This window comes from Budorcas taxicolor, chromosome 6, assembly GCF_023091745.1.
Source record: "Budorcas taxicolor isolate Tak-1 chromosome 6, Takin1.1, whole genome shotgun sequence".
Lineage (NCBI taxonomy): Eukaryota > Metazoa > Chordata > Mammalia > Artiodactyla > Bovidae > Budorcas > Budorcas taxicolor.
Genome location: NC_068915.1, coordinates 102,125,843 through 102,153,831, shown reverse-complemented (window position 1 = coordinate 102,153,831; position 27,989 = coordinate 102,125,843). Strand labels below are relative to the sequence as shown.

At 40.8% G+C, this 27,989-nt stretch overlaps 1 protein-coding gene across 1 annotated transcript; it reads left to right on the top strand.

Moving 5' to 3' along the window:
* Positions 1 to 2,180: 2,180 nt before the first annotated feature.
* Positions 2,181 to 19,648, top strand: HSD17B13 (hydroxysteroid 17-beta dehydrogenase 13). The gene is made up of 7 exons (XM_052642145.1): positions 2,181 to 2,390; positions 5,616 to 5,723; positions 6,762 to 6,893; positions 10,471 to 10,577; positions 13,576 to 13,713; positions 17,739 to 17,855; positions 19,558 to 19,648. Exons 1-7 carry the CDS (start codon positions 2,181 to 2,183, stop codon positions 19,646 to 19,648), a joined length of 903 nt encoding a protein of 300 aa, XP_052498105.1.
* Positions 19,649 to 27,989: the final 8,341 nt, after the last annotated feature.

Genomic DNA, 27,989 nt, shown 5'->3' with positions numbered 1-27,989 from the left:
CTATTTCTTTGCATTGATCGCTGAAGAAGGCTTTCTTCTCTCTTCTTGCTATTCTTTGGAACTCTGCATTCAGATGCTTATATCTTTCCTTTTCTCCTTGGCTTTTCACTTCTCTTCTTTTCACAGCTATTTGTAAGGCTTCCCCAGACAGCCATTTTGCTTTTTTGCATTTCTTTTCCATGGGGATGGTCTTGATCCCTGTCTCCTGTACAATGTCACGAACCTCATTCCATAGTTCATCAGGCACTCTGTCTATCAGATCTAGGCCCTTAAATCTATTTCTCACTTCCACTGTATAATCATAAGGGATTTGATTGAGGTCATACCTGAATGGTAGCAGTTTTCCCTGTTAACACTCTTGTCACGCCCAGGAATTTTTATTGACTTGGAGCTGTAAGTTAACTCCTTCTCTGAAAGTGGTGGTGGGGGACAGCCCCTGTAAAGTCAGAGGTGTAGGTGAGAGCATAAAGCATTAAAGTAGGCAAACTCTGGTTTTGGGGGTAGATGTTCGGGAACAGGGGGTCTCCTGAGGCTCGATCCCGCCTTTGTGTAATGCCGAGCCTCCTTCCTCATGACCTTTGCCACGGGTGGAGTTCCTCACGCTGGCTCCCAGCACTGTATAGTCAGCAAAAACAAGACCAGAAGCTGACTGTGGCTAAGATCATGAACTCCGTGTTGCCAAATTCAGACTTAAATTGAAAAAAGTAGGGAAAAGTACTAGGCCATTCAGGTATGACTGAAGTCAAATCCTTTATACAGTGGAAATGACAAATAGATTCAAGGGATTAAATATGAAAGACAGAGTGCTCAAAGAACTATGGACAGAGGTTCATGACATTGTACAGGAGGCAGGGATCAAAACTATCCCCAAGAAGAAGAAATGCAAAAAGGCTAAATAGTTGTCTGAGGAGGCCTTACAAATAGCTGAGAAAAGAAGAAAAGCGAAAGGCAAAGGAGAGATAAAGCCATCTGAATGCAGAGCTCCAAAGAATAGCAAGGAAAGACAAAGCTTTCTTAAGTAAACAATGGAAAGAAATGGAGGAAAACAATAGAATGGAAAAGACTAGAGATCTCTTCAAGAAAAATAGAGATACCAAGGGAACATTTCATGTAAAAATAGGCAGAGTTAAGGGCAGAAATGGTATGGGTCTAATGGAAACAGAAGATATTAAGAAGAGGTGGCAAGAATACACAGAATAACTGTACAAAAAAGATTTTAATGACCCAGATAACCCTGATGGCATGATCACCACCTAGGGCCAGACATCCTGGAAGGAAAAGTCAAGTGGGCATGTGGGATCTTGTTCCCCAACCAAGGACCAAACTCAGGCTCTCTGCACTGGGAACAGAGCCTTAGCCACTGGACCACTTCCTTACATCTTTGGGGAGCCCCTGATGGCTCAGACAGTAAAGAGTCTGCCTGCAGGGTGGGAGACCCAGGTTTGATCCCTGTGTTGGGAAGATCCCCTAGAGAAGGAAATGGAAACGCACTCCAGTATTCTTGCCTGGAGAATCCCATGGATAGAGGAACCTAGCAGGCTATAGTCTATGGGGTCGCAAAGAGTCGGACACGACTGAGCAACTTCACTTTACATCTTTGGAACAGTACTATCTGACAGGCTGTAATGTCAGCCTATAGTCCTCAATGGACAATAAAGAATCCACCTGCAATGTGGGAGACCCAGGTTCGATCCCTTGGTCGGGGAGATCCCCTGGAGAAGGGAACGGCGACCCATTCCAGTATTCTTGCCTGAAAAATTCCAAGGACAAAGAAGACTGGCGGGCTGCAGTTCATGGGATCACAAAGAGTCAGACGTGACTGAGCGACTAACACAGACACACGCACTCAGCTTTTAGGTTGTGCATCTTATTTTTTTCAGTTGATGTGATGAAGCATAGTACAGAAATGCTTCTCAGAAAGCAAGTCCAGAGAATACCTTCTCTAGATTTCCCTTATCCCTGTGCCAAGTTTTTACTAACAACTGGCCCAGCTTCAAAAACTCAAGTGGTATCTAACCCATTAGAACACATGACCAAAACCTGCCTACAAATCTTCACTACTTTGGCCAGCCCCATCAACACCTAGAATGCAGCTCATTCCTGAAGCTCTTTGAAGAGGAGAGCACTTTGCTGAGACTAGACAGGAACTGAGGCAGAGGAGAAAAGGGCAGAGCAGAGCCATGAAGATTATCTTGGATCTCCTTCTGCTTCTGCTCATCATTGTTTATTCCTACTTGGAATCACTGCTGAAGGTCTTCATTCCCAGGAGGAGAAAATCTGTGGCTGGGGAGATTGTTCTCATTACAGGAGCCGGGCATGGAATAGGCAGGCAAACTGCCTATGAATTTGCACAACGGAAGAGCAGACTGGTTCTGTGGGATATTAATAAGGTACTGGATTCATTCGCCCATCTTTTAAAGTTACCCACCAGGGAGGGCCCATATAAGTGAGACGGGTGTTTTAAAAATTATTTGACTTAGCATTTGCTTATCTTGGTATTTTTCTTGTTCAAAGTGGGTTAACTGCATTTTTTAGAACCTTACTCTACACATGCATCAGGATGATTTGATGGAAACTTCACTGAGACCTTAGCAGTGATTTTTGTGTCCTGATATGCTGGTTTGATAACAGATTCAGGAGCCAGGCTACTTCCAAACTGTTTAAATTGAACTGTCACTTAATTTCTCCCAGCCTCATTTCCCTATCTCTGAAATGGGGATAACAGTCCACAGGATGCGTTAAGAACAGAGGTTAACACACTACAGCCAGTGGGCCAGACTTGCTCCCAGAGCAGCCTGTTGAGCTAGGGATGTATTTTTTAAAGGGCTGTCCAGGCAAAAATCAGATGAAAAACAAAGAACATATAACAGAACCTCTTGGTGCCCAACTCTCACATGCACAGAACCCTAATATGTTTACCATCTGGCTCTTAACAGAAAGAAAGACTAAACAAATTACTATTTAAGTGCTTAAAACAATGCCTGGCTATAGGAAATGTTAGTCATATTTAATACCCTTCCATGAAGAGTGTCAGACATTTTCTTGGGCATTTGTTTGTTTTTGGTTTTTTTTTTTGGTACTGATATTTGTAAACATTAAATTAACTACTCACAACTGAAATCTTGTATCATTTTCCCTAAACTTTTGCTTTGTTCTTATTTTTAAAATTTTTTCGCTGCGCCACATGGCATGCAGAATTCTAGTTCCCCCACCAGGAATTTAACCCATGCGTCTTGCATTGGAAGTACTGACTCTTAACTACTGGGCCACCAGAGTCCAGGGTCTCCTAAACTTTTGAATTCTGACTCGGCCATGCAAATATTCACAGAAAAAAATGCTTGCAGAATTTTAGGATAGGAAAAAAATTATCCAGTGTTTTTTTTTTTTTTGAGAGTTAGTGTTTCTAAAAATCACAGTGAGACTTTAGTTGCCATATGTTGATGTTCTTTGCCAGCATGTCTAACTGGCGCCTATTTTCTTAAGACCTTCAGAAATGTCTTTTGAATTTAGAAAACTTGTTCTCTGGTTCTTTCTATTTAGTAAATAATATTACATTACACACAAAAAATTGATATATTTTTACATAACAGATATGAGCACTTAAGATAAGCTGATTCGCATAAAAGCTATTTGGCATCAGTTTGGTCCTTGAAGAGATTTCAACACACTTTCAAGAAAAGGACAAGAATTTACAAATTGAGAAAATAACTGCTTGCTTTTCTCAGGTGTTTGTCAAAAAAATAAATAAATAAGTATAAATTCATGAGAAGGGCTTGATGAAATTTGAACTCTGGATCCCTCCAGATGTATATTTTTGGAGAAAGACCTGACATTTATTAAGTATTTTTTAAATCCCAATGATAAGAAGTAAAAATGACTTTTTTAAGATTCTGCTTGAAGGATGGGTCACCTGGCCTCACAGGGTCTGTTTGAGCCCTTGCATTTTTATGGTTGAACATTTAAGATATTACATGATTCACTCTAAGGCTGTAAGTGTAACTCAGATCTCCTTTAACTATCAACTGTCTTTCTGTTTTGCTGGCTTCTTTTTCCTTACACACCAAGTCATATTAACAGTTTATTCACATTAAATCTGAACTGTGACAAGTGGAGTACACACCACATGCTGGAGTTGAAGCAAGCATTTTGCTTATGAAGACAAGACATTACATCTTGCAGTTTTCTAGCTCAGCATCTGATGAAAACTTAGATTACTAATAGCTCTCAACTGACCTTGACTCTAGAGATAAAAGAGTGTCATCTTGTAATCTGCAATGAACAAGATCCCAGCTAAAACCCAAATAGTGAAAGTCTCCTGACCTCCTTCTTTATACCTTTGAAACTCCTCAGAAATCTGTGAGGGACAATGACCTTGGATGAAGGATATATACTTTTTCCTTCCATACAAACCACTCAACTCTGCCTGTTATTATTGTTTTGTATTATTCGTCATCGCTACTGGAAAAAGAAAACCACCCAACACTGACTCGGAGACAGCCCCAAATAACAACCACACCACTAACATCCCAACATGCCAAAAGGGCTTTCAAGGCATCTTGACTCTTCATCACAGAGAAGAGCTAACAAATTCTGAAAGGAAACAGTATAATTTTAAATACTTTATAATCTTCTTTATGAATTTCAACAGATGTCAGAACTTGAAAAGAATGCTAATTTTCCAGAAATGCAAGTCAAGAAGCATCAGGGTGACTTTATTTTAGGAAAGAGGTCTTTGAATTTAGGCTGAAAATGAGTTCCTCTGTCTCTATGTCCTGGAGTTATGTGCAAAGCAGTTACATAGACGAAAATCCATCCATGGCCTTTGCCCATTTTCACTCCAGGACACCTGAAGAATATAATATTTCCGCCCTGGAAGTAGTAGCATAGTCTCTCCATGAAAGGTTTTCTCAAATAAGGATCCTTCTTCCTCCTTCCTTTCTAGAGGTTTAAAGCAGAATTGTCGAGAAAAGTCTGATGGGCAGAGGTATATAGTTTAAAAGTACCACTAGTTTAGAATTTATGCTTTACTGTCTATTACATAATTGGTGCTCAACAAATATATGGTAAATATACTGTTGATTTTTGTTTTCTTCTCCATACTCAAACATCTCCCTTCATGACACCACAAAGAGCAGTATCTTTCAAGCATGTTCTTTAAGCTATGAAAATACAGCAAAACAAGGTGGAAACACAGGAGACTAATAGGAGCCTTCCTTGGCAGAAAAGCCAGGTTGTGACCTCTGCAAATTAGTCAAGCAGTGTCTCTCATGAAATTTGCTCACAAACAAGGAGGAAGTTCTGTTTCAATTTGTTTTTCTTTCCTTTTTTTTTTTTTTTTTTTGGCTGCACGGGCTTTTGTTGCAGCAAGCTTTCTCTAGTTTTGGTGGGGTTTCTCTACTTGTGACACACGGGCTTCGTTGCGCCATAGCACGTGGGATCTTAGTTCACCGACCAGGGATTGAACCTGCGTCCCCTGCATTGGAAGGCAGATTCTTAACCATGGGACCACCAGGGAAGTCCTCTGAATTTTAACCTTTGAAAAAATTGAATCTCAGCTATTTTCTACCTCCCTCTTGTCTACTCACCTTTCAGAATTTGTTTTTTCCCAATTACAGCATGGTGTTGAGGAAACTGCAGCAGAATGCAGAAAACTAGGGGCCACTACACACGTGTTTGTGGTAGACTGCAGTAACAGGGAAGAGATTTACAGCTCTGTAGACCAGGTGAGACTTCAGCATACACATTTCTCCCCATGGTTTTATGTCCCTTTACATGGAATATGAAAAGGTTCTTTATGACAGCCTAATTTAAATTTGATTTTTTTTTTAGCCTCTGCCAACTGAGGTAGCTGTGTTTACAAGGAAGGGCATACACTTTTTTCTTCCATATGATCCACTCAACTCTGCCTATTATTGTTGTTTTGTATTATTAGTCAATTTCATTCTGATCAGAAATTCAAGCAATAGTACAGAGGAAAGAACAAAGATTTATCACCAGGGGAAAGGATCATGTTCTAGTCTTCCTTTTAGTCCTGTCACCTTTACAGAAGTTCCTTTATTTTTTCCTTTATTTCCTCTTTGGGATTTTATGTTGGTGCCAAACTAATCTTCTATAGAAAATGTATATTAATTATAATAACAATGTTTAAGAGTAAATATCAAATACAATGGACCAAGCATGTTGATAGATATTTTCACCCTTTAATCCCTACAATAACTCTATAAACCTCATTTGACTGATGAGCAAATAGAGATTCAAAGAGGTGAAATCAGACAAAGGTCATGTAGCTAGTAGGTGGAGAAGCCAAGATTACCCAATTAGCACTTTAAAAATATTTGGTAAGAACTGATATGTCAGACCAAGGTCATGTAGAGAGTACACATGACCTAGGTGGTGAAATTAGGATTACTCAATTAGCAGTTTTTAAATGTTTGATTAGAACTGATATATCAGTTAATCAACAGAACACTAATTTCACTTTATTGGTAAGTTACAAAAAAAAAACTATGATGTACTGGGTACTGAAATTTAGCTGTTAAAAAACCAGGTTATCCCAGTTTTATGACAGTGTTACCTTTGTAACCACGCTTTGGGCTAATGCTCTTTTCCCCTCAAACTCTGAGCAATCTCATCAAATAGAATAACGAATCTGATCCCTGGATGATATTAGTCCCAAAACTTTGAGTTTCTATAATACATCCAGTGAACTTTCTATTTCTATTCTATAATGAACCCAATGACTGTTCATTCTATTTCAAAAGGTAAAGAAAGAAGTTGGTGATGTAACCATCGTGGTGAATAATGCTGGGGTGATATATCCAGCTGACCTTCTTAGTACAAAGGATGAGGAGATCACCAAAACTTTTGAGATCAACATCTTAGGACATTTTTGGGTGAGTATGAGTCAGAAACATCCCTAGGTTGTGCGTGTCTGACAACTTCTCTTAAGGTACGTGAAATTCATAATTGAGTTCACACCCTTCTGGATGGACAGCTGCATATCTTTGCGTTAAAACAACAATCATCAAATGTTGGTGTCTCTGACAGAAGGATTCGTGGCATGCTGCAGCCCATGGGGTCGCAAAGAGTCAGACACAACTTGGCAGCTGAATAACAACTGACAGAAGGGCACAGGGTTCAAGGAAACACAACTCACCAGAATATGGGCTGGTTCGTCTGTCTCATCCATCAGTACCTACACAAAGCCTGGCACGTACTAGACACTCAAAAAGAATATTGGGCAGGCCAAAATGTTCGTACTGGTTTTGCCAGCCGATGACAAATCCGAATGAACTTTTTGGCCAACCAGATATTTGTGGTGCTTTTCTAAGGATAGGGCTTCCCTGGTAGCTTAAACAGTAAAGCATCTGCCTGCAATGCAGGAGACCTGGGTTTGACCCCTGGGTTGGGAAGATCCCCTGGAAAAGGAAACTGCAGCCCACTCCAGTATTCTAGTCTGGAGAATCCCATGGACAGAAGAGCCTAGTGAGCTGCAGTCCATGGGATCGCAAAGAGCTGGACATGATTGAGCAACTAACACTTGTTTGTTTTGTTTTCTAAGGATTGTCAGTGTATATCTTTTTGGTGCTTTACAGAAAATACATATTGTGTACATTCCCTGGCAACCTTATGTCATGGAATTGTAGAATAGAAAGGATAAAGAGCTCCCTACTTGGGTTATATAGGAGTTGGAGACTATTTTAAATGGGAATCTGGACAAGGGCTACATCAGGTTGGAGCTTAGAGATATGGCTCTACAGACCTCTTAAAATTGGTTGGTTTTGTGAGAGACGGAAATGTGCCTTTGTAGAGAACTTTTATATGAATTAATCTTCCAGTGCCTCAGTGTTATTGTGGAACCTAGGACAGAGCTGGATTCCAGGAGAGAGAAGAAAAAAAGAGCTATGTTTCCTCATTTTCCCAAATCCTTTACGTATGCTAATGAGAATGAATTATTATTTCCACTGAACTACAAAGAGACTCCATGCATTCACTCTCTATCAGTACAATTCAGTTCAGTCGCTCAGTCGTGTCCGACTCTTTGTGACCCCATGAATCGCAGCACACCAGGCCTCCCTGTCCATCACCAACTCCCAGAGTTCACTCAAACTCACGTCCATCGAGTCAGTGATGCCATCCAGCCATCTCATCCTCTGTCATTCCCTTCTCCTCCTGCCCCCAATCCCTCCCAGCATCAGAGTCTTTTCCAATGAGTCAACTCTTCGCGTGAGATGGCCAAAGTATTGGAGTTTCAGCTTTAGCATCATTCCTTCCAAAGAACACTCAGGGCTTCAGAATGGACTGGTTGGATCTCCTTGCAGTCCAAGGGACTCTCAAGAGTCTTCCCCAACACCACAGTTCAAAAGCATCAATTCTTCGGCGCTCAGCCTTCTTCACAGTCCAACTCTCACATCCATACATGACCACTGGAAAAACCATAGCCTTGACTAGACGGACCTTTGTTGGCAAAGTAATATCTCTGCTTTTCAATATGCTATCTAGGTTGGTCATAACTTTCCTTCCAAGGAGTAAGCGTCTTTTAATTTCATGGCTGCAGTCACCATCTGCAGTGATTTTGGAGTCAAAAAAAATCAAGTCTGACACTGTTTCCACTGTTCCCCATCTATTTCCCATGAAGTGATGGGACCAGATGCCATGATCTTCGTTTTCTGAATGTTGAGCTTTAAGCCAGCTTTTCAACTCTCCTCTCTCACTTTCATCAAGAGGCTTTTTAGCTCCTCTTCACTTTCTGCCATAAGGGTGGTGTCATCTGCTTATCTGAGGTTATTGATATTTCTCCTGGCAATCTTGATTCCAGCTTGTGCTTCTTCCAGGCCAGCATTTCTCATGATGTACTCTGCATATAAGTTAAATAAGCATGGTGACAGTATACAGCCTTGATGTACTCCTTTTCCTATTTGGAACCAGTCTGCTGTTCCATGTCCAGTTTTAACTGTTGCTTCCTGACCTGCATATAGGCTTCTTAAGAGGCAGGTCCGGTGGTCTGGTGTTCCCATCTCTTTCAGAATTTTCCACAGTTTATTGTCACTCTCTATAGCTACACACAAAACTCAGTGAACTAAAGCAAGAATAAATGTTTACTTTCCTCTCACAGTTTCTTGGGTCATGAATTTGGGGGTGCTGTGGTTTAGCAGTTCTGGCTGTATGAATTTGCATAGGGTCCACAGGGTGGACTTATAAAATTCTCATAAAATATTATTGATATTTCTCACAAAACAGAAGGCTTTTGGGAGGAAAAGAAAGACATTTGTTTCCTATGGCATCAATATATGATGCACAATATTACAAACAGGAAATACTAAACCTAATTATGTTGCCTAATGACCATCAGTTTAGGACTCAACTTTTTCTACTGAAACTGATATAGCTACACAGGGTTTTAACTCTTCTTGTTAGAAAGCTAAAGTCCCAAACCAAAGAAATCACAAGATATAAGATTACCATCTGGAATTTTTTCAGTTCTGAAAACTCTTGAGTTTTTCCTTAATAACATTGTTGGATCCATAAAAGAGATTTTATGGATTCCCTCTGAAGGGAAAGCGAAGTGAAGTCACTCAGTCATGTCCGACTCTTTGTGACCCTATGGACTGTAGCCCACCAGGCTCCTCAATCCATGGGGTTCTCCAGGCAAGAGTACTGGAGTGGGTTGCCATTTCCTTCTCCAGGGGATCTTCCCGACCCAGGGATCGAACCCAGGTCTCCCACATTGCAGGCAAACACTTTAACCTCTGAGCCACCAGGGAAAGGGATATTAAGATGAGTTTTTGGCATGTGGTACACGGTACACAGCACTCAATGTCAGCTTAAACCAATCATTCCAATCATTTTTCATTTCTGTCACTGATAGAGAAGTAATCATGGAATCTTGGCACACATTTTATTTCATTGTAAAAGTTGTCTCAAAAGACATTTTGTCTTAAAAAATAAAACCACCACGGTAACAACAACCCTATATGCAAGGCAGCAAAAGAGACACAGATGCAAAGAACAGATGAAAGAGCTGTGGATTCGATCCTTGGGCTGGGAAGATCCCCTGCAGAAGGGCGTGGCAACCTCTTACAAGTTTAAAAACATGTAATACTTCTTATATATATGAAGTGGGAGAAGGTGAGGGTGGGATGATTTGAGAGAATAGCACTGAAATGTGTATATTACCATATGGAAAACAGATGACCAGTGCAAGTTCGATTCATGAATCAGGGCTACTCAAAACTGGCACTGTGGGACAACCCAGAGGGATAGGATGGGGAAGGAGGTGGGAGGGAAGCTCAGGATGAGGGACACGTGCACCTGTGGCTGATTCATGTCGATGTATGGCAAAAAACCTTCACAGTTTTGTAAGGTAGTTATCCTCCAATTAAAATTACTTAATTAAAAAAATAAAACTATCTAGTTTGGAAATCTAACACTTGTGTCATTGTTACTTTTCTCTCTGCAATGATTCTGAAGATTACAAAAGCACTTCTTCCATCAATGATAAGGAGAAACCATGGCCACATTGTCACGGTGGCTTCAGTGTGCGGCCACGGAGTGATTCCTTATCTTATTCCATATTGGTAAGTATTACTTTCTAGCAGTGTTATATATTTTTATACTTGTAAGTATTTGCATACATCCATGCTAAGTCACTTCAGTCCTGTCCAACTCTTTGAGACCCATGGACTATAGCCCATCAGGCTCCTCTATCCATGGTATTCCCCAGGCAAGAATATTGAAGTGGCTTGCTATGCCCTTCTTCAGGGGATCTTCCCAACCCAAGGATAGAACCCGTAGCTCTTTCATCTCCTGCATTGAAAAGCAGATTCTTTACCACTAGTGCTACCTGAGAAGCCCCTTTAAGGGTTTATTAGACCTCAGATTCCAGTCTTCCTAACAGGTAACTTATTTCATTTTTAAATTCTTTTCAGAGAGCTAGAATTAAGTTTTATTCATTTTTGAGTCTTCTTACAACAAAAAATCAAATGTCTTGCAAAAAAATAAAGAAATCTCATACAGTTAATTTGGATTTATAGAATATATATAGTAATCTGGAATAAACTCCTAAAAATGACTTCTAAAATAATGAAACTCATCATCATTTAAAATAGTTTTAAATTTCTGAAAACTCCTCTGCACAGCAATGAAAGAAAAGAGTATAACCAAGGATGTTTCCATTGTATCCTGGAATGAGTAGATGTTTGTAAAAGAAATAAGGAACTCACAGGCTAAGAAGCAAAACATACAGATAAGTCCAAATGAACATAAGTCTGTGCAATGGCCCTTGTGCCCAAGAAAAGCTAAACAGAGTGGCCACCGGATCAAAACATTTTCCAGTGTGCTTGTGTCATGAGAGACTGTGTGTGTGTGTAAGAGACAGAGAGAGGCAAAGAAAGAGAGAAAAAGATTGAGAGAAAGCCTCTACCATATTAAAAGATGCAGATAGCATCCTCCATGCTCTACCAAGGACACGGGCTTCCCTGGTGGCTCAGTGGTAAAGATCTACCTGCCAATGTAGGAGACGAGGGTTTGATCCTGGGTTGGGAAGATCCCCTGGAGAAGAAAATGGCAACCCACTCCAGTATTCTAGTCTGGAAAATCTCATGGACACAGGGGCCTGGCAGACTACAGTCCATGGGATCACAAAAGAGTTGGACACAACTTAGCGACTAAACAACAACAAAACAACAGATAACTAGGATATAAAAAGAAAAAGGTAGAAAGGCCTTCAGTTCAGTTCAGTCGCTCAGTAGTGTCCGACTCTTTGCAACCCCATGAATCTCAGCACGCCAGGCCTCCCTGTCCATCACCAACACCCAGAGTTCACCCAAACTCATGTCCATCGAGTCGGTGATGCCATCCAGCCATCTCATCCTCTGTTGCCCCCTTCTCCTCCTGCCCCCAATCCCTCCCAGCATCAGAGTCTTTTCCAATGGGTCAACTCTTTGCTTGAGGTGGCCAAAGTATTGGAGCTTCAGCTTCAGCATCAGTCCTTCCAATGAACACCCAGGACTGATGTCCTTTAGGATAGACTGGTTGGATCTCCTTGCAGTCCAAGGGACTCTCAAGAGTCTTCTCCAACACCACACTTCAAAAGCATCAATTCTTCAGAGCTCAGCTTTCTTCACAGTCCAACTCTCACATCCATACATGACCACTGGAAAAACCATAGCCTTAACTAGATGGACCTTAGTCGGCAAAGTAATGTCTCTGCTTTTGAATATGCTATCTAGGTTGGTCATAACTTTCCTTCCAAGGAGTAAGCGTCTTTTAATTTCCTGGCTGCAATCACCATCTGCAGTGATTTTGGAGCGCCAAAAAATAAAGTCTGACACTGTTTCCACTGTTTCCCCATCTATTTCCCATGAAGTGATGGGACCAGATGCCATGATCTTCGTTTTCTGAATGTTGAGCTTTAAGCCAACTTTTTCACTCTCCTCTTTCACTTTCATCAGGATTCACTATTTGCAAAGAATCTTTTCTTTGTACCTCCTTCAATGGCATCTCATTTTCTTATTCCAGCCTTATATCAACCTCATAGAAAAATTGAACTTGCTAACATGTTTATCAGTGGCTGGGGATGAATAGGTAGATAGCTGGTTTATTGTTTACCTGCACATCCATGTCCAAGGTTGAATTTAGTCAAGAATCAAATTATTTCTGACACTGAAAGTAGTCACAGCTGTAGTTAAGTTTCACTGTAGGTTAAGGTGTCCATGCACATACAAATGTTTATTTCAAGCAGCCTCTACCATCGTAAAACACAAATCAGAATTTTACAGATTAAACATGCAATATTGTTTCAGTGTTTAGAAATGTGGAAACCCAATGTACTAATAGTTTTCCTTTTTTCTATTCCTTTAAGAAAGCAGTCAACCTTTAACTTTATTGTTCTTATTGCAATCTGGGTCAAAAATACAATTAACATTACATAGCTCCTTATAGGTAATAAAGTTATTATGCATATTACTTTTAAGTAATAGAGTTATTATGCAATTTAATCCTCAAGACAGTCATGTATTTTATTACCAGCATTTTAAAGATCAGAAACTCAAAGGAAAAAGACAAGGTGATATGTTGGAGGTCGCACACACTAACACAGCAAAAGTCTTTTTACTCCAGATGTTCACACTGAAATTAAGAAGCCAAAGTGAACTCTACATTTCAGGAGAGAAACCACTGAGGAAGTAGAGATGCATAGCGTCTCACAGAAGCTTGTTAATACAGATATTAGTTATGTAATTTTTCTAAACATGTTCTTCTTGATTCATATTTTTCTAAATAAAAATAGTAGTAAAAACTGATTAGAAAAAAGTTTTAAGATTGCATGGAAAACTACATGTAGGGTGGATAAGTGATCAGTAATGAAGTTAAAGTTTTATTAGAATTTGTTCTATTGTTATCACTGCTACAGTCACAATTCAGTGAAACCAGATATGAAAATAGATGACCAAGTGGAAGATTTGGGGGTTTGGCTCTTATTAGTTCTCAAGCAAAATCAACATTTTCTTTTCACAGAGAGTTGGAGAATGTATTTCACTTTTCCTTAGCTAACAAGGACAGATAATTCTCTTACAGTTCCAGCAAATTTGCTGCTGTTGGTTTCCACCGAGCCCTGACATCAGAACTGGAAGCCTTGGGAAAAACTGGTATCAAAACTTCATGTCTCTGCCCAGTTTTTGTGAATACTGGATTCACCAAAAACCCAAGTACAAGGTGAGGCCAAGATCAAGTTAGGATAGAAATATAGCATGAGAAATTAGGATGAAAATTACATGAGAAATTGGTAAGAAAATTACATGAGTGATTACTATGAAAACTACATGAGAAATTCATATAAAATTACATGAGAAATTCCTATGAAAATTGCATGAGAAATTCCTATGACAATTACATGAGTAATTCCTATGACAATTACATGAGTAATTCCTATGAAAATTACATAAGAAATTCCTATGAAAATTACATGAGAAATTTGTAGGTGGGTCAACTGAGAAAATAGGGGCAAAAAACGGAAAAGGAAAAGCATTTTTTTCTTTTTTTGTCATTTTTTTCTTATTAATATTACTGTACTGCCTTTGTGTCTTCACTTTGAAATTAGATGAACGAAGGGGAAATGCTTTAGGGACTAGCAGGAGAGATCAGCTGCCAGTGAATCCAGGCAATGGGTATTTTTTCTTTCAACATTCAACATTATCACTTTTTACTTTTTTAAATTGGAGGATAATTGCTTTACAATGTTGTGCTGGTTTCTGCCATACAACAACCCAAATCAGTCAGCCCAAATATATGTATATAGGCTTCCCTGGTGGCTCAGCAGTAAAGAATACACCTGCAGTACAGGAGATGCAGGAGGCGTGGCTTCAGCCCCTGAGTTGGGAAGGTCCCCTGGAGGAGGAATTGGCATCCTACTCCAGTATTCTGGCCTGGAAAATCTCACGGGCAATGAGCCATGGGGTCACGAAGAGTCAGACACCACTGAAGTAACTGAGTGCCCATGATATGTATACACACCCCCTCCCTCGTGAACCTCTCTCCCCGCCATCGCACCCACGCTCCCCGTTCCCTGCCCCAGGTCATCACAAAATGCTGGGCAGGGTTCCCTGTGTTATGTGGTAACTTCCCACTAGTCATCTGCTTTACACATGACAGAGTACATATTTTGATGCTACTTTCTCAATTCGTCCTACCCTTTCCTTCCTCCACTGTGTCCACATGTCCAGCAACGGGTGTTTATTCATGTCCACGTGAAAGAGTCAACACACATGCAGGTGCTAAGAGGGAGTGAGAATGGGGATGGGCAGGATGGAGAGGTGCCTTCTCTTGGAACCACACCCCCAAAATGAATGATACCTAACATCCCCTTCTCCCCTTCGTGGTTCATCTTCCTCAAATGGAGTATGGAAAGGCACAGGAATCTGCCTCATTTCCACCATCTTCCTCCCAACACCGACCACAGTGCTGGCAAAAAGTCCTCCAATATTGTCCAAACTTGCCTGATCCTAAGAATCATCATCTGTGCTTACATAAAAAGTAAACGTTCTTAGCCTCTCCCTTAGAAATTCTGACTCAGTAAACTGGAATGAGTTCTAAGAACAAGGCATTTTGTTTTGTTTTGCTTCGTTTACAACCATATCAAGTAAGTCTGGAGACAGGCTTGGAAAACATTGACATAGTAAGTATAACCACAGGCATTTGGTCACGGTTACCACCCTGTCTTCCTTTACAATGCAAACATTTCTAGAACAGCAATACACTGAATCTCTAATCCCTTGAAAGTAATAGTGTTGTTTGCTCAGTCATGTCTGACTCTTTGTGACCCCATGGACTGTAGCCCACCACGCTCTTCTGTCCATGGAATTCTCCAGGTAAGAATGCTGGAGTGGGTAGCCATTTCCTTCTCCAGGGGATCATGACCCAGGGATCGAACCCACGTCTTCTGCATTGCAGGCAGATTCTTCACTGTCTGAGCCATTAGGAAAACCCTCAAAATGATCAAGGTGAATTTCTGCAAAAATATACTTTGTCTCTGGTAAGGGAGGATCAGATCATAAGAGAGGCGAAATTGGCCCTGAAATAAGAGGGAAAAAAGCAGAAAGGTGAGGATAAGGACCCTAAAATTAATACACCTGCTTCACAGATTTGCCTCAATTCCAGTATACATTCTGCTACAAGTTAACAAAATATACTAAGCTTGCTAATGTGAAGTCAGTTTATTACAAGAAGGGAATTAGTCCTAAATATAGTCATTCAAAAGAGTTAACAGGGCTTCCCAGGTGGCTTAGATGCTGAAGAACCCACCTGCCGATGGAGGAGACACAGGTTCAATCCCTGAGTCAGGAAGATCCCCTGGAGGAGAAAATGGCAACCCACTCCAGTATTCTTGCCTGGAGAATCCCATGGACAGAGAAGCCTGCTGGACTACAGTCCATAGGGTTACAAAGAGTTGAACACAACTGAAGTGCCTTAGCGTGCACACTCACAACAGAGTTAACACTCCCTTTTAAGCTCAGCCTCATTACAGTCGGACACGCCTGAGCATGCACACGCCACATGCCAGATTTGAAGCTACTGACTCTGACCCCCTAAACCTGCTGTGTCATCTCTGGAGCTGTAGCCAGTCCCTGGCAGTTGAATCATTAACTGAGTTAGAACACAGACGCTTAACAAGTACGCAGCACTGTATATTAGCAAATACCATGATACAACTGGGACTCTGGGCTCATTTTTCTTAAATAGGAAATTGGGCCCAATAAAAACCCTCTTGGTAAGCATTCAGGCTTAGTGTGTGCCCAGAAGACTGGGTCTTCTGGTGGAGAAGGCAAAATAGCTGAGAAGACTGAGGCTAATGCAACCTCGGGGACTTTCCTGGTGGTTGAGTGGTTATGACTCCAAGCTCCCAATGCAGGGAGCAGGGGTTCAATCCCTGCTAGGGGAATGAAGACCTTGAATGCTGCATGGTAAAGCCAACAAGCAAACAAAAATAATGTGACCTCAGGTGTGTGGGTTCCTAGGGTGACCCTAAGGGCTGACCCAGGCAATGCTGAAAATCTGGGACTGGTCCCACCCAGACTCCCTGATTCTGAATTTCCTTGGCAAAGGCTGACATGTCCGTATACTAATGTCAGGTTTGGCTTAGAGATGGCATCGATAGAATCAGGTAGGAGAAATCAGGGAGGAAAGAGGCAGCACCCCATAATTTAGAAAAATATTGATTTGTATTATTCTTGGCTGGCTTGCCACTCAATGCCATGGAGACCTCGATCACACCATCATCTGCAATAAATCACATGAGATCTCAAGGAAGGAAGTTATAACTGTCACTACCTACTAAATTCTTCTGCAGAAACTTTTCATTACTAAGCCACTCAGACATCTTAATTTTGGTGCAACACTTTCAATCCATTTACACTTTAATTTCCTGCTATCATCTTGTACTAATGGGCATTCTACACTGGGCTTGTGGTTATGAATACTTCTCAAGAACTCATGTGTACGGCCTTGAGTACAAGCAAGGTCACACCCCTCCAGTTGTAACATAACACACACACCTTGCTGCTGCTGCTAAGTTGCTTCGGTCGTGTCCGATTCTGTGCGACCCCATAGACGGCAGCCCACCAGGCTCCCCCATCCCTGGGATTTTCCAGGCAAGAACACTGGAGTGGGTTGCCATTTCCTTCAATGCATGAAAGTGAAAAGTGAAAGGGAAGTTGCTCAGTCGTGCCCGACTCTTCACGATCCCATGGACTGCAGCCCACCAGGCTCCTCCATCCATGGGATTGAACTTTCATTAAACTGTAGTACAGGCAAGTCGGTATAGCACAAAACAGTCCAGCTTTGTGGGACACCTCCACAAGAAAGCAAGTGTACTTAGTTCTATATTTCTTTTCCTGTAGCTTACGAGCCCTGAAGAAAGATGTCAGATGTCTTCTTTCTGTCCTATGGTCAGTTCTACCCATTAGGCTTCCTTGCCTCCTCTCCTGCCCTTCTATCTAATTCCTCTCCACCGCTTTGATGTTTTGACTGAGTGAGCCTTGAGACACAGAGTGGGATGTGAAAGTAGAAGACAGTGATAACGAAACATCAACCTGGCATGGGGGAGGGGAGGCAGGTGGCATTTGAGCAGTGAATTCTAGAAACTTTTAAATCCTAACTGGTGAAAAGACCATTTTCCTGCCTTCATTAATTTAAAAAATAAATAAATAAATAAAAAGAATCCAACTTTATATTTTAAATCACAGAATATGGCCTGTGTTGGAGACAGAAGAAGTTGTAAGAAGCTTGATAGATGGAATACTTACCGATAAGAAAATGATTTTTGTTCCATCATATATCAATATCTCCTTAGCAATAGAGAGGTAAGTACAGCACAAAACACCGAAAATACTAAAACACTGACAGAGCTATCATGATGAAGAGCCTTTCAGTTGTGAAAGTTGCCATGGAAACTCTCCATGCCAAGGGGAAACAGTTAAGTTGCCTCTGTTATTACCTTACCCAGTCTATAAAAAGAGGATGACTCATTTTCTGTACTACATCCACCGTCTCTGCCCAGTCTTTGCCAGAGACAAGGAAAGACAGTTTAAAGAGAATGTGGTATGGTGAACTAGCTAAAAATAAAGAAGCCTGCTGGGGTTTTGATTAAGACTGCATTGAATCTATAGACCAATTGGGGGAGAATGAACTAATATTATTAACATTATTGAGTCTTCAAACCCAAGAGTACACAGAACACAATATACCTCTTCTTTTTATTTTTTCATCTTTTTCAATATGTATACATATTGAAACAACAGCATCATGTAGCTTTCAGTGTACTAGTCTTACACACTTTTTGTCAGATTTACCCCAAAATATTTCAAATCTTTGATGCTATTGCAAATGACATTTTAAAAGATCTCTATTTTCCATTATTTGTCCTTGAATGTGTTTGATTTTTGCATTTTGATCTGTATTTAGCAACTTTGCTATACTCACTTTTAGTAGCTTTTTTGTAGATTCTAACAGATATTTTTACATAGATGATCATATTGTCTGTAAATCAAGACACACTTTGGCTTCTTCTTTTTTCCAATCTTTATGTTTTTTATTTCTTGCCTTATCACACTGGCTAGAACCTCCTGTTGCAATGTCAGAGAGGACTGATGAAAGCACACGTCCAGGTGTTGTCTCTGATCTTAGGAGGAAAGTAGTCACAATTTCACAGTTCAGAATGATATCAGCTGTAGATTTTTTTCATTTGCTCTTTATCAAGTTGAAGAAGTTCCCTTCTATTGTTATTTTGATGAGAGTCTTCATCAAGAGTAGATGTGAATTTTGTCAAAAGTTTTACTGAATATATTAAGAGGATTGTTGGTCTTTCCATTTTAGTTTGCTAACATAATGAATTACACTGAGTCGTTCTAAAGATTAAACTAACCCTGCTCCGTAACGTCTTTGACTTTTGGGTCAGCATAATACTTACCTCATAAACTGATTTGTAAAGTATTCTCTCCTCTTCTCCTTTCAGGAATAGCTTGTGTGGAATGGTATTATTTCTTTCTTAAACAATTTATAGAATTCCCAGTGAAGTCATCTAAGCCGGTTGCTTAACCTCTTAAACAAGAAGTTCCTCAAAGGCAGTTGCTGCTTTTAAAGTACCATATTATAGATATGCAATAAAAACTCAAGAAGTGGAGAAATTGATTAAATGGATTCTGGTGCTGTTCCTCTGTGAACTCTTAGCATCAGGATTCATTGACATTTACAAAAAATAAGTCCAGACCTTCATATTTCGGTCTTCACTCACATAAGATTTTAAGCCAGATTTTATTAATATAAGAAGGTGAGAAGAATGGTATATATCAGTGCTTTCTTTATATTTGCGTGATATTTGAACTGTGAGTATTAAAAGACACACACACACACCAAGAGCGAGGTAGACATAAAGAAAGAAAGGAAGAACAGAAAAAAAATGAAGCGCAAACCAGACAGCTCTCAGGTTATTTTAACTGACAACAAAAATGAACTCTGATGTCCAAGATTTTAAACTCAAAAACGTTCATCTTTTCTTTCATACAGATTTCTCCCTGAACGTGCCTTGGCAGCCATAAATCGCGTACAGGATATTCAATTTGAAGCAGTGATTGGCCACAAAATCAAAATGAAATGAATACATGAGCTCCAGGCTGAGATGTATGCACCTTAATGATATGGAACTAAATTTAGAGTCAATGCTTCAAAGCTCTATTTCACATTTTTCAATGCTGTTAATATTAAAAAACATTGGTTTGGCATTAGCAGTGGTCGAATGAACAAGACTAATCATCTGTCTTTCTATTTCTCAAGATTATGCATGCAGTTTTAATAGATCCATTTTTCATGCTGTGCCTCTCAAAAACTCGTATGCTTACATAAACATACTTAAGAGGTCATTTCTCTTTAAGAGGTTTCCTTTCTTTTCTTTTCGTTTAAAGGTGGATGAAGCTACCTCCCTGAGAGTAAATACAAAAAGAACTTATTTACACAGGGACATTTTAAGACTGTTCTTAAAGTAAATCTGTAGCCTGGCCACAGAATGTCAGCAAGTACACAGTGTGAGCTAGCAATCAGAGATCAAGTTTAAGCAGATGGCTGTACTCCAAAAAAGAGACAGATTACACCTATGCAAGTCAACGTTTGGAAGCTTTCTCTTGCTTCTCCCTTTTTCATCAGCCCATAACAGTGCTTTCTTACCTTATTCTGTTCCTGATATAGATTTTATATCCACCATGAGTGTGCCCTCCACACTTTCTGCACTTTTCATAGTCACTGAAAATACTGTGACATTACAAAAGATAAGTCTCTCTTGAATCTCAGGGTATCTGAAATTTTAACCCCATGGCAACCTCTTTCTTTGTAGTTTATGTTTCCACATATTATTGGTTCAGTTCGGTTCAGTTCAGTTCAGTCGCTCAGTCGCGTCCGACTCTTTGCGACCCCATGAATCGCAGCACACCAGGCCTCCCTGTCCATCACCAACTCCTGGAGTTCACTCAGACTCACGTCCATCAAGTCAGTGATGCCATCCAGCCATCTCATCCTTGGTCGTCCCCTTCTCCTCCTGCCCCCAATCCCTCCCAGGATCACAGTCTTTTCCAATGAGTCAACTCTTCACATGAAGTGGCCAAAGTACTGGAGTTTCAGCTTTAGCATCATTCCTTCCAAAGAAATCCCAGGGTTGATCTCCTTCAGAATGGACTGGTTGGATCTCCTTGCAGTCCAAGGGACTCTCAAGAGTCTTCTCCAACACCACAGTTCAAAAGCATCAATTCTTTGGCGCTCAGCCTTCTTCACAGTCCAACTCTCACATCCATACATGACCACAGGAAAAACCATAGCCTTGACTAGACGGACCTTTGTCGGCAAAGTAATGTCTCTGCTTTTGAATATGCTATCTAGGTTGGTCATGACTTTTCTTCCAAGGAGGAAGCGTCTTTTAATTTCCTGGCTGCAGTCACCATCTGCAGTGATTTTGGAGCCCCCAAAAATAAAGTCTAACACTGTTTCCACTGTTTCCCCATCTATTTCCCATGAAGTGATGGGACCGGATGTCATGATCTTCGTTTTCTGAATGTTGAGCTTTAAGCCAACTTTTTCACTCTCCTCTTTCACTTTCATCAAGAGGCTTTTTAGCTCCTCTTTACTTTCTGCCATAAGGGTGGTGTCATCTGCATATCTGAGGTTATTGATATTTCTCCCGGCAATCTTGATTCCAGCTTGTGTTTCTTCCAGTCCAGCGTTTCTCATGATGTACTCTGCATAGAAGTTAAATAAGCAGGGTGACAATATACAGCCTTGATGCACTCCTTTTCCTATTTGGAACCAGTCTGTTGTTCCATGTCCAGTTCTAACTGTTGCTTCCTGACCTGCATACAGATTTCTCAAGAGGCAGGTCAGGTGGTCTGGTATTCCCATCTCTTTCAGAATTTTCCACAGTTTATTGTGATCCACACCATCGAAGGCTTTGGCATAGTCAATAAAGCAGAAATAGATGTGTTTCTGGAACTCTCTTGCTTTTTCCATGATCCAGCAGATGTTGGCAATTTGATCTCTGGTTCCTCTGCCTTTTCTAAAACCAGCTTGAACATCAGGAAGTTCACGGTTCACGTATTGTTGAAGCCTGGCTTGGAGAATTTTGAGCATTACCTTACTAGCATGTGAGATGAGTGCAACTGTGCGGTAGTCTGAGCATTCTTTGGCATTGCCTTTCTTTGGGATTGGAATGAAAACTGACCTTTTCCAGTCCTGTGGCCACTGCTGAGTTTTCCAAATTTGCTGGCATATTGAGTGCAGCACATATTATTGGTACCAGAGATGTTTGGACAACTTTGAGCTTCAGAAATGAAAGCTAATGCATGGATGCTAGGCCAGCTACTTAATACTGTACTGTGGATCTGAGAGATGGAAGGGAAAATAGAGTTGTTTTTTTTTTTATATATATATAAAATAGAAAAAAAATCTGACTCCAAGTACATCAAGGATAATCTAGTTTTCTCTGTTTTTCACTAATGCTATAGACTACTTTGGCTTAGACTATCCTCCTGTTTTATCCTGCTGCTGCTGCTGCTAAGTCGCTTCAGTCGTGTCCGACTCTGTGCAACCCCATAGACGGCAGCCCACCAGGCTCTCTCATCCCTGGGATTCTCCAGGCAAGAATACTGGAGTGGGTTGCCATTTCCAATGCATGAAAGTGAAAAGTAAAAGTGCAGTCGCTCAGTCATGTCCGACTCTTAGCAACCCCATGGAATGCAGTCTACCAGGCTCCTCCATCCACGGGATTTTCCAGGCAAGAGTACCGGAGTGGGGTGCCATTGTCTTCTCTGCCTGTTTTATCCTAAGTGAAAGTAAATGATTAAATGCAAATCATTAATAAAAACAATATTTTAAAAACAAATGATAAATATGTTGCTATGCTTTTAAAAAATAACCTCTTGTAGTTATAAAATTAAGAGTTTTGATCTCTAAGCTCTGAGCCTTTAAGCATCTTTCAGGAAGCAAGGACCTGGGTATTATCAAGCAGACAGAGCTTACAGATGCAAAGAGGGATTAGGGATTCTCCCAACTCCAGCTTCTTTGACTGTTAGGAGGTTTACACACTGAAACTTACTGAGTCCTTTGTATGTGAGGCACTGCACAGAGTACTATCGTTTTGAGACTTTTTTCCTTATTCACTTCAGTTCAGTTCAGTCGCTCAGTTGTATCCGACTCTTTGCAACCCCACAGACTGCGGCACACCAGGCTTCCCTGTCCACCACCAACCCCTGGAGCTTGCTCAAACTCATGTCTTTTGAGTCAGTGATGCCATCCTACCATCTTATCCTCTGTTGTCCCCTTCTCCTCCTGCCTTCAATCTTTCCCAGCATCAGGGTCTTTTCCAATAAGTCAGTTCTTCGCATCAGGTGGCCAAAGTATTGCAGCTTCAGCTTCAGCATCAGTCCTTTAATATTTGTTCATGATTTTTGTTTCTGTTGTTTGCCTTAAAATTAAGAACTTTATGAGTGGAAGCTTAAAATGTATTGTTATTATTTTAGTCATTATTTATTTATTTGACTGCACCACATGGCACGTGGGATCCTAGTTCCCTGACCAGAGATCAAACCCTGCATTGGAAGTGTCGAGTCCTAACCACTGGACCACTAGGGAAGTCCTCAAAAGGTAGTATCTTAAAAGTATGATTACAAAACTTCAAAAGAGAAATATGTAAAGTAAAACTATATAAACCTCTCCTCCACAGTCCCATTCCCTAGAGATCAGGCTATTAACGTACATCTTCCCATCTTTTTCTCATGCACGTATGAGCACACATATGACAAACACCTTCTTTTACTGCATGTGTTACATTAATTGTTTCAAGATGTGTCCTATATCCTGTAACTTGTTTTGTTAGGTCACCAAAATATCCCGAAAGCCTTTTCTTTCAGCATATAAAATTTAACCTCATCCTTTTTCATGGGCACATAGTACTAAATGGTACTATATTTAACTGTTCCCTTGTAATAGAACATATAGGATGTTTCCAGATTTTCTCAATTTATTTCCTTTTTTATTTACTTAACAAACACTTATTGAGGATTAGCCTCAGTTTTGGACTCGGGGAAGCATCAGTGAATAAAGCAAACTCTTTTTCTTAATGTAGCTCTCATGCAGTAGATAGGACAAGCAGCAGACTAAATGAGAGACCGTGGAGGATGTACTTATACGCATAGCTGATCACTTTGCTCTGCAGCAGAACCTAACACAACAGTGTAAAGCAACCACTCAGTGCACGTGTACTCAGCCATGTCCAGCTCTTTGCAACCCCATGGACTGTAGCCCGCCAGATTCCTCTGCTCATGGAATTTTCCAGGCAACAATACTGGAGTGGTTGCCACTTTCTACTGCAGGGGGATCTTCCCAACACAGGGAACCTGTGTCTCCTGCACTGGCAGGCAGATTCTTTCCCACTGCACCACCTGGGAAGCCCAAAAGCAACCGTACTCCAATTAAAAAAAATAAAATAGAAGAGTCAAGGAAGAAATCTGAGAACTAACATCTTGGGGTAGAAATATGTGGGAAGTGAAACCACGGCCCATTCAAATATCTAGGGAAAGGAAAGAGCAAATTCTGACAAAGACACAAACTTCTCTGAAGAACTCTATTAAGTCACTGAAGCCAGAGTGGAAGAGCAAGTGGGCAGAATTGTAGGCAACGTGCCGAGATAGATACCAGATTATTGGACATCACATAGGCCACCGTGATAAGCTGATTTTTCTGAGTGCAAGGAGAAGGAACCGAGGAATTTGAGCTAGGGACGGACCCAAATAAATTAAATCCCAATGTTAGGTGCAAAAAATACACTTTCCTTTTTAATTCAACCTAATTTTTGGCTTTCAGCTTTTTTGAGTGAAACTCAGAGAAATACCTGAGAACACAAATATTGAGATCTTTTGCCTATTTTCCCTACATAGTTTGGCTATTGATTCTTCCTTACATATTCCTGCTGTGCTTTTAAATATTCTACTGTGACAATCTCCTTCTCATAAATTTCCTCAAAGGGCCTCACTCCCACCAAAACCTCAGTTCCAAGGCTGCCTCCTGGGTGTGCAGGTCCCTGGGCATACCCAGGCACACTTGAGGGTTCTTGTTTACATAAAGAAGTTGGTTAACAATGTATAACAGGGACTTCCCTGATGGCCCAGTGGTTAAGACTCCGCACTTACACTACAGGGGGCACTGGTTCAATCTCTGGTCAGGGGATTAAGATCCCACATGCTGCTTGGCCAAAAAAAAAAATATATATATATATATATAATATATATATATATATATATATTATAAAATTCACAAGTCCACTTAAGTATAGAGATTTATTGATGAAGATTTAGAATAAAAGGGCTTCCCTGATAACTCAGTTGGTAAAGAAACCACCTGCAATGCAAGAGACAACTTCAATTCCTGGGTTGGGAAGATTCCCTGGAGAAGGAAACAGCTACCCACTCCAGTACTCTGGCCTGGAGAATTCCATGGATTGTATAGTCCATGGGGTCCCAAAAAGTTGGGCATAACTGAGCAACTTTCACTTTAGAACAGTAAAAGTTTTAATTATTGTCCATGCAATGCATGTAAAGATTCTTCCCAGTATTTTTTCTGATTTGGTCCAAGAGTCATTTTTTTTTCTTTATTATCAAATGAGCCATGTGTGCATGCTCAGTTGCCTCCAACTCTGCAACCTTCTCCATGGAATTTTCCAGGCAAGGATACTGGAATGGGTTGCCATTTCTTCCTCCAGGGGATTTTCCCGACTCAGGGATCGAAAGTGTGTCTCTTCCATCTCCTGCATTGGCAAGCAGATTCTTCACCACTGTGCCACCTTGGGTGCCCCCATCAAATGAGCCATTTCTTGTTAATTTCTTATCCTTCAACACAAGAAAGAGGTAGTAACCCTACAATTTCTCATAATACCATGGTGCTTGTAACATGTTTGTATTAAAATAATATATATTTTCTTGCCTCTAAAATCTCTCCTACCATCTATATTTCATGCTAGTTACATTGTTACTCTTGATTTTGCATCATCCATTGTGCTACTTGTAAATACTAGCTTCCAATCACTCAGACTGTTATGGCACTTCTTAGATAATAACCACAAATTCAAGCCTGAACCAGAGTGTGCAGAAAATGTGAATAATTTATTTTCTGGTCATGTTAAATGTATCATTTAAGATGTTATAGAATAACATCAAACAGCACGTCTTGTAACTATGTCTTGCCTTGAACTCTCTAGGTAATAATTATTGAAAAAAATGAAATGTAATCTTTTTGAATAGTGACTGTACCTTGCCTCTCATACACCATCACCAGCAGGAAGGGGATTGTAGACATAACAAAATAAATAACCTCACACATGCAAAGGATGTCTGTTCCTCATCTGTTTTCTCCCTGGAAAGCTTAACACTAACCAGGGAGAACACGGCATCACTGCATTAATCAGAAGTGTCCATTGGGCAGCCTGGACGGAAGAGGAGTCTGGGGGAGAATGGATACATGTATATGCATGGCTGAGACCCTTTGCTGTCCACCTGAAACTATCACAACATCGTTAACAGGTCACAGAGTCAAACACGATTTAGCAACTGAGCAACAATACTCCAATATAAAATAAAAAGCTAAAACATTTTTTTAAATTTGAAAAATTCAAAAAAGAAGAGCCCGTTGTGATGAAGAATCTTGAAAGCCCTCAAAAGTGATGTGTATCCACTCCCAAAGGACTGCTTGATCCATGGTATAGGACCTACAAAGGGAATGGGGTAACTGCCCTAAATACCAGTGGCAAGGAGCATAAGGACACCTGAAACCACCTGTGGAGCCCTTGAGTGTTTATACAACAGAAGTGGCAACGTGATTTGCACATAGACAGTGAAAGTGGATGCCTGAGCCCACATATATGGCCTGAGCAGTGGACCTTAGACAGCGCAGACCCCTAAATTAGAGCTACATCCAAAATATATGAGAATCACCCCCATATCAGCATGTCAGCATCACCCCAACTGCCCAACTCCACACAATCTTGCAAAAGAAATACTTTGTCAGCCAGAATCAGTAGTCTGATCACTAGACACCTCTCCTAGAACTGGAATCTGAAGATGAGCCCCAGGGTGATGCTGTACATTCAAGAGCACCTCAGGACATCTGCTCAACCCCATGTGCAGAGATAGCACCCCAAACGGAGAAACAGGGCCAGCACCAAAGAAGACTTAGAACATTTCAAAGAAGGCACTTCAAAGAGGCACAGGAGTGGAGCAAGGTACCTGCATGCCCAGGTCTAAGAGTAATGGTGTTCAGGGACTTCCCTGGGGGTCCAGTGCAGGAGGCATGGGTTCGATTCCTGGTTGGGGAACTAAGATCCCACATGCTGCATGGCATGACCAAAAAATAAATACATTCTCTTCCAGGTTTATGCATAGCTTAAAGGGGTGCCAAAGTAGATGAATCACTGAAGAAAAATTTTTCACTTAGTCTCAGATCTAAATCTTATATTATGCCTATAAAAATGTTTATAAAGATGAGATAACATCTAACCTTGAAATTCCCACTTATACGAGGCATGATGCCCAGAAGACTCATCCAGGCAAGGCTCAGTTCCCTTGCATCACAACGGTCATGTGAGATCATGTTGGAAATGCAAACTCTCGGGCCCCACCCCAGATCTGCATAATTCAGTTCAGTTCAGTCGCTCAGTCATGTCTGACTCTCTGTGATCCCATGAACCGCAGCACGCCAGGCCTCCCTGTCCATCACCAACTCCCGGAGTCCACCCAAACCCATGTCCATCGAGTCGGTGATGCCATCCATCTCATCTTCCATCGTCCCCTTCTCCTCCTGCCCTCAATCTTTCCCAGCATCAGGGTCTTTTCAAATGATTCAGCTCTTCACATCAGGTGGCCAAAGGAGTATTGGAGTTTCAGCTTCAATATCACTCCTTCCAAGTCTTTATTTTTTTCTCGGTACTTTTATAAAGGACCCCTAGTGATGGATGGAGCTTCCTTGGTGGCTCAGACGGTAAAGAATCTGCCCACAATGCAGAAGACCTGCAATCCCTGGGTTGGGAAGATCCCCTAGAGAAGGGAATGGCAACCTACTCCAGTATTCTTGCCTGGACAATCCCATGGACAGAGGAACCTGTTGGGCTACAGTCCATGAGGTCACAAAAGAATCGGACACGACTGAGCAACTAACACTTTCATTTTTTTTCATTTTGGGTGATTGATATGTACAGTAAAGCTTGGGAGACTTGCTTTTTAGGATATCAGCTTTGAATTTAGTGTGGCAACAAGTCAGAATTGGGCTATTCTAAATGCATGATAATTACAACAATACCAATATTTACCGCTGGTCTTATTTCTTCACAAACTATGTAAGAAAGCACAGGGAGGGAATTCCAACCCCCACCCTAAGGGCCTTTTCATACTTCCTACTTTTTGCTTCCTTCTGTA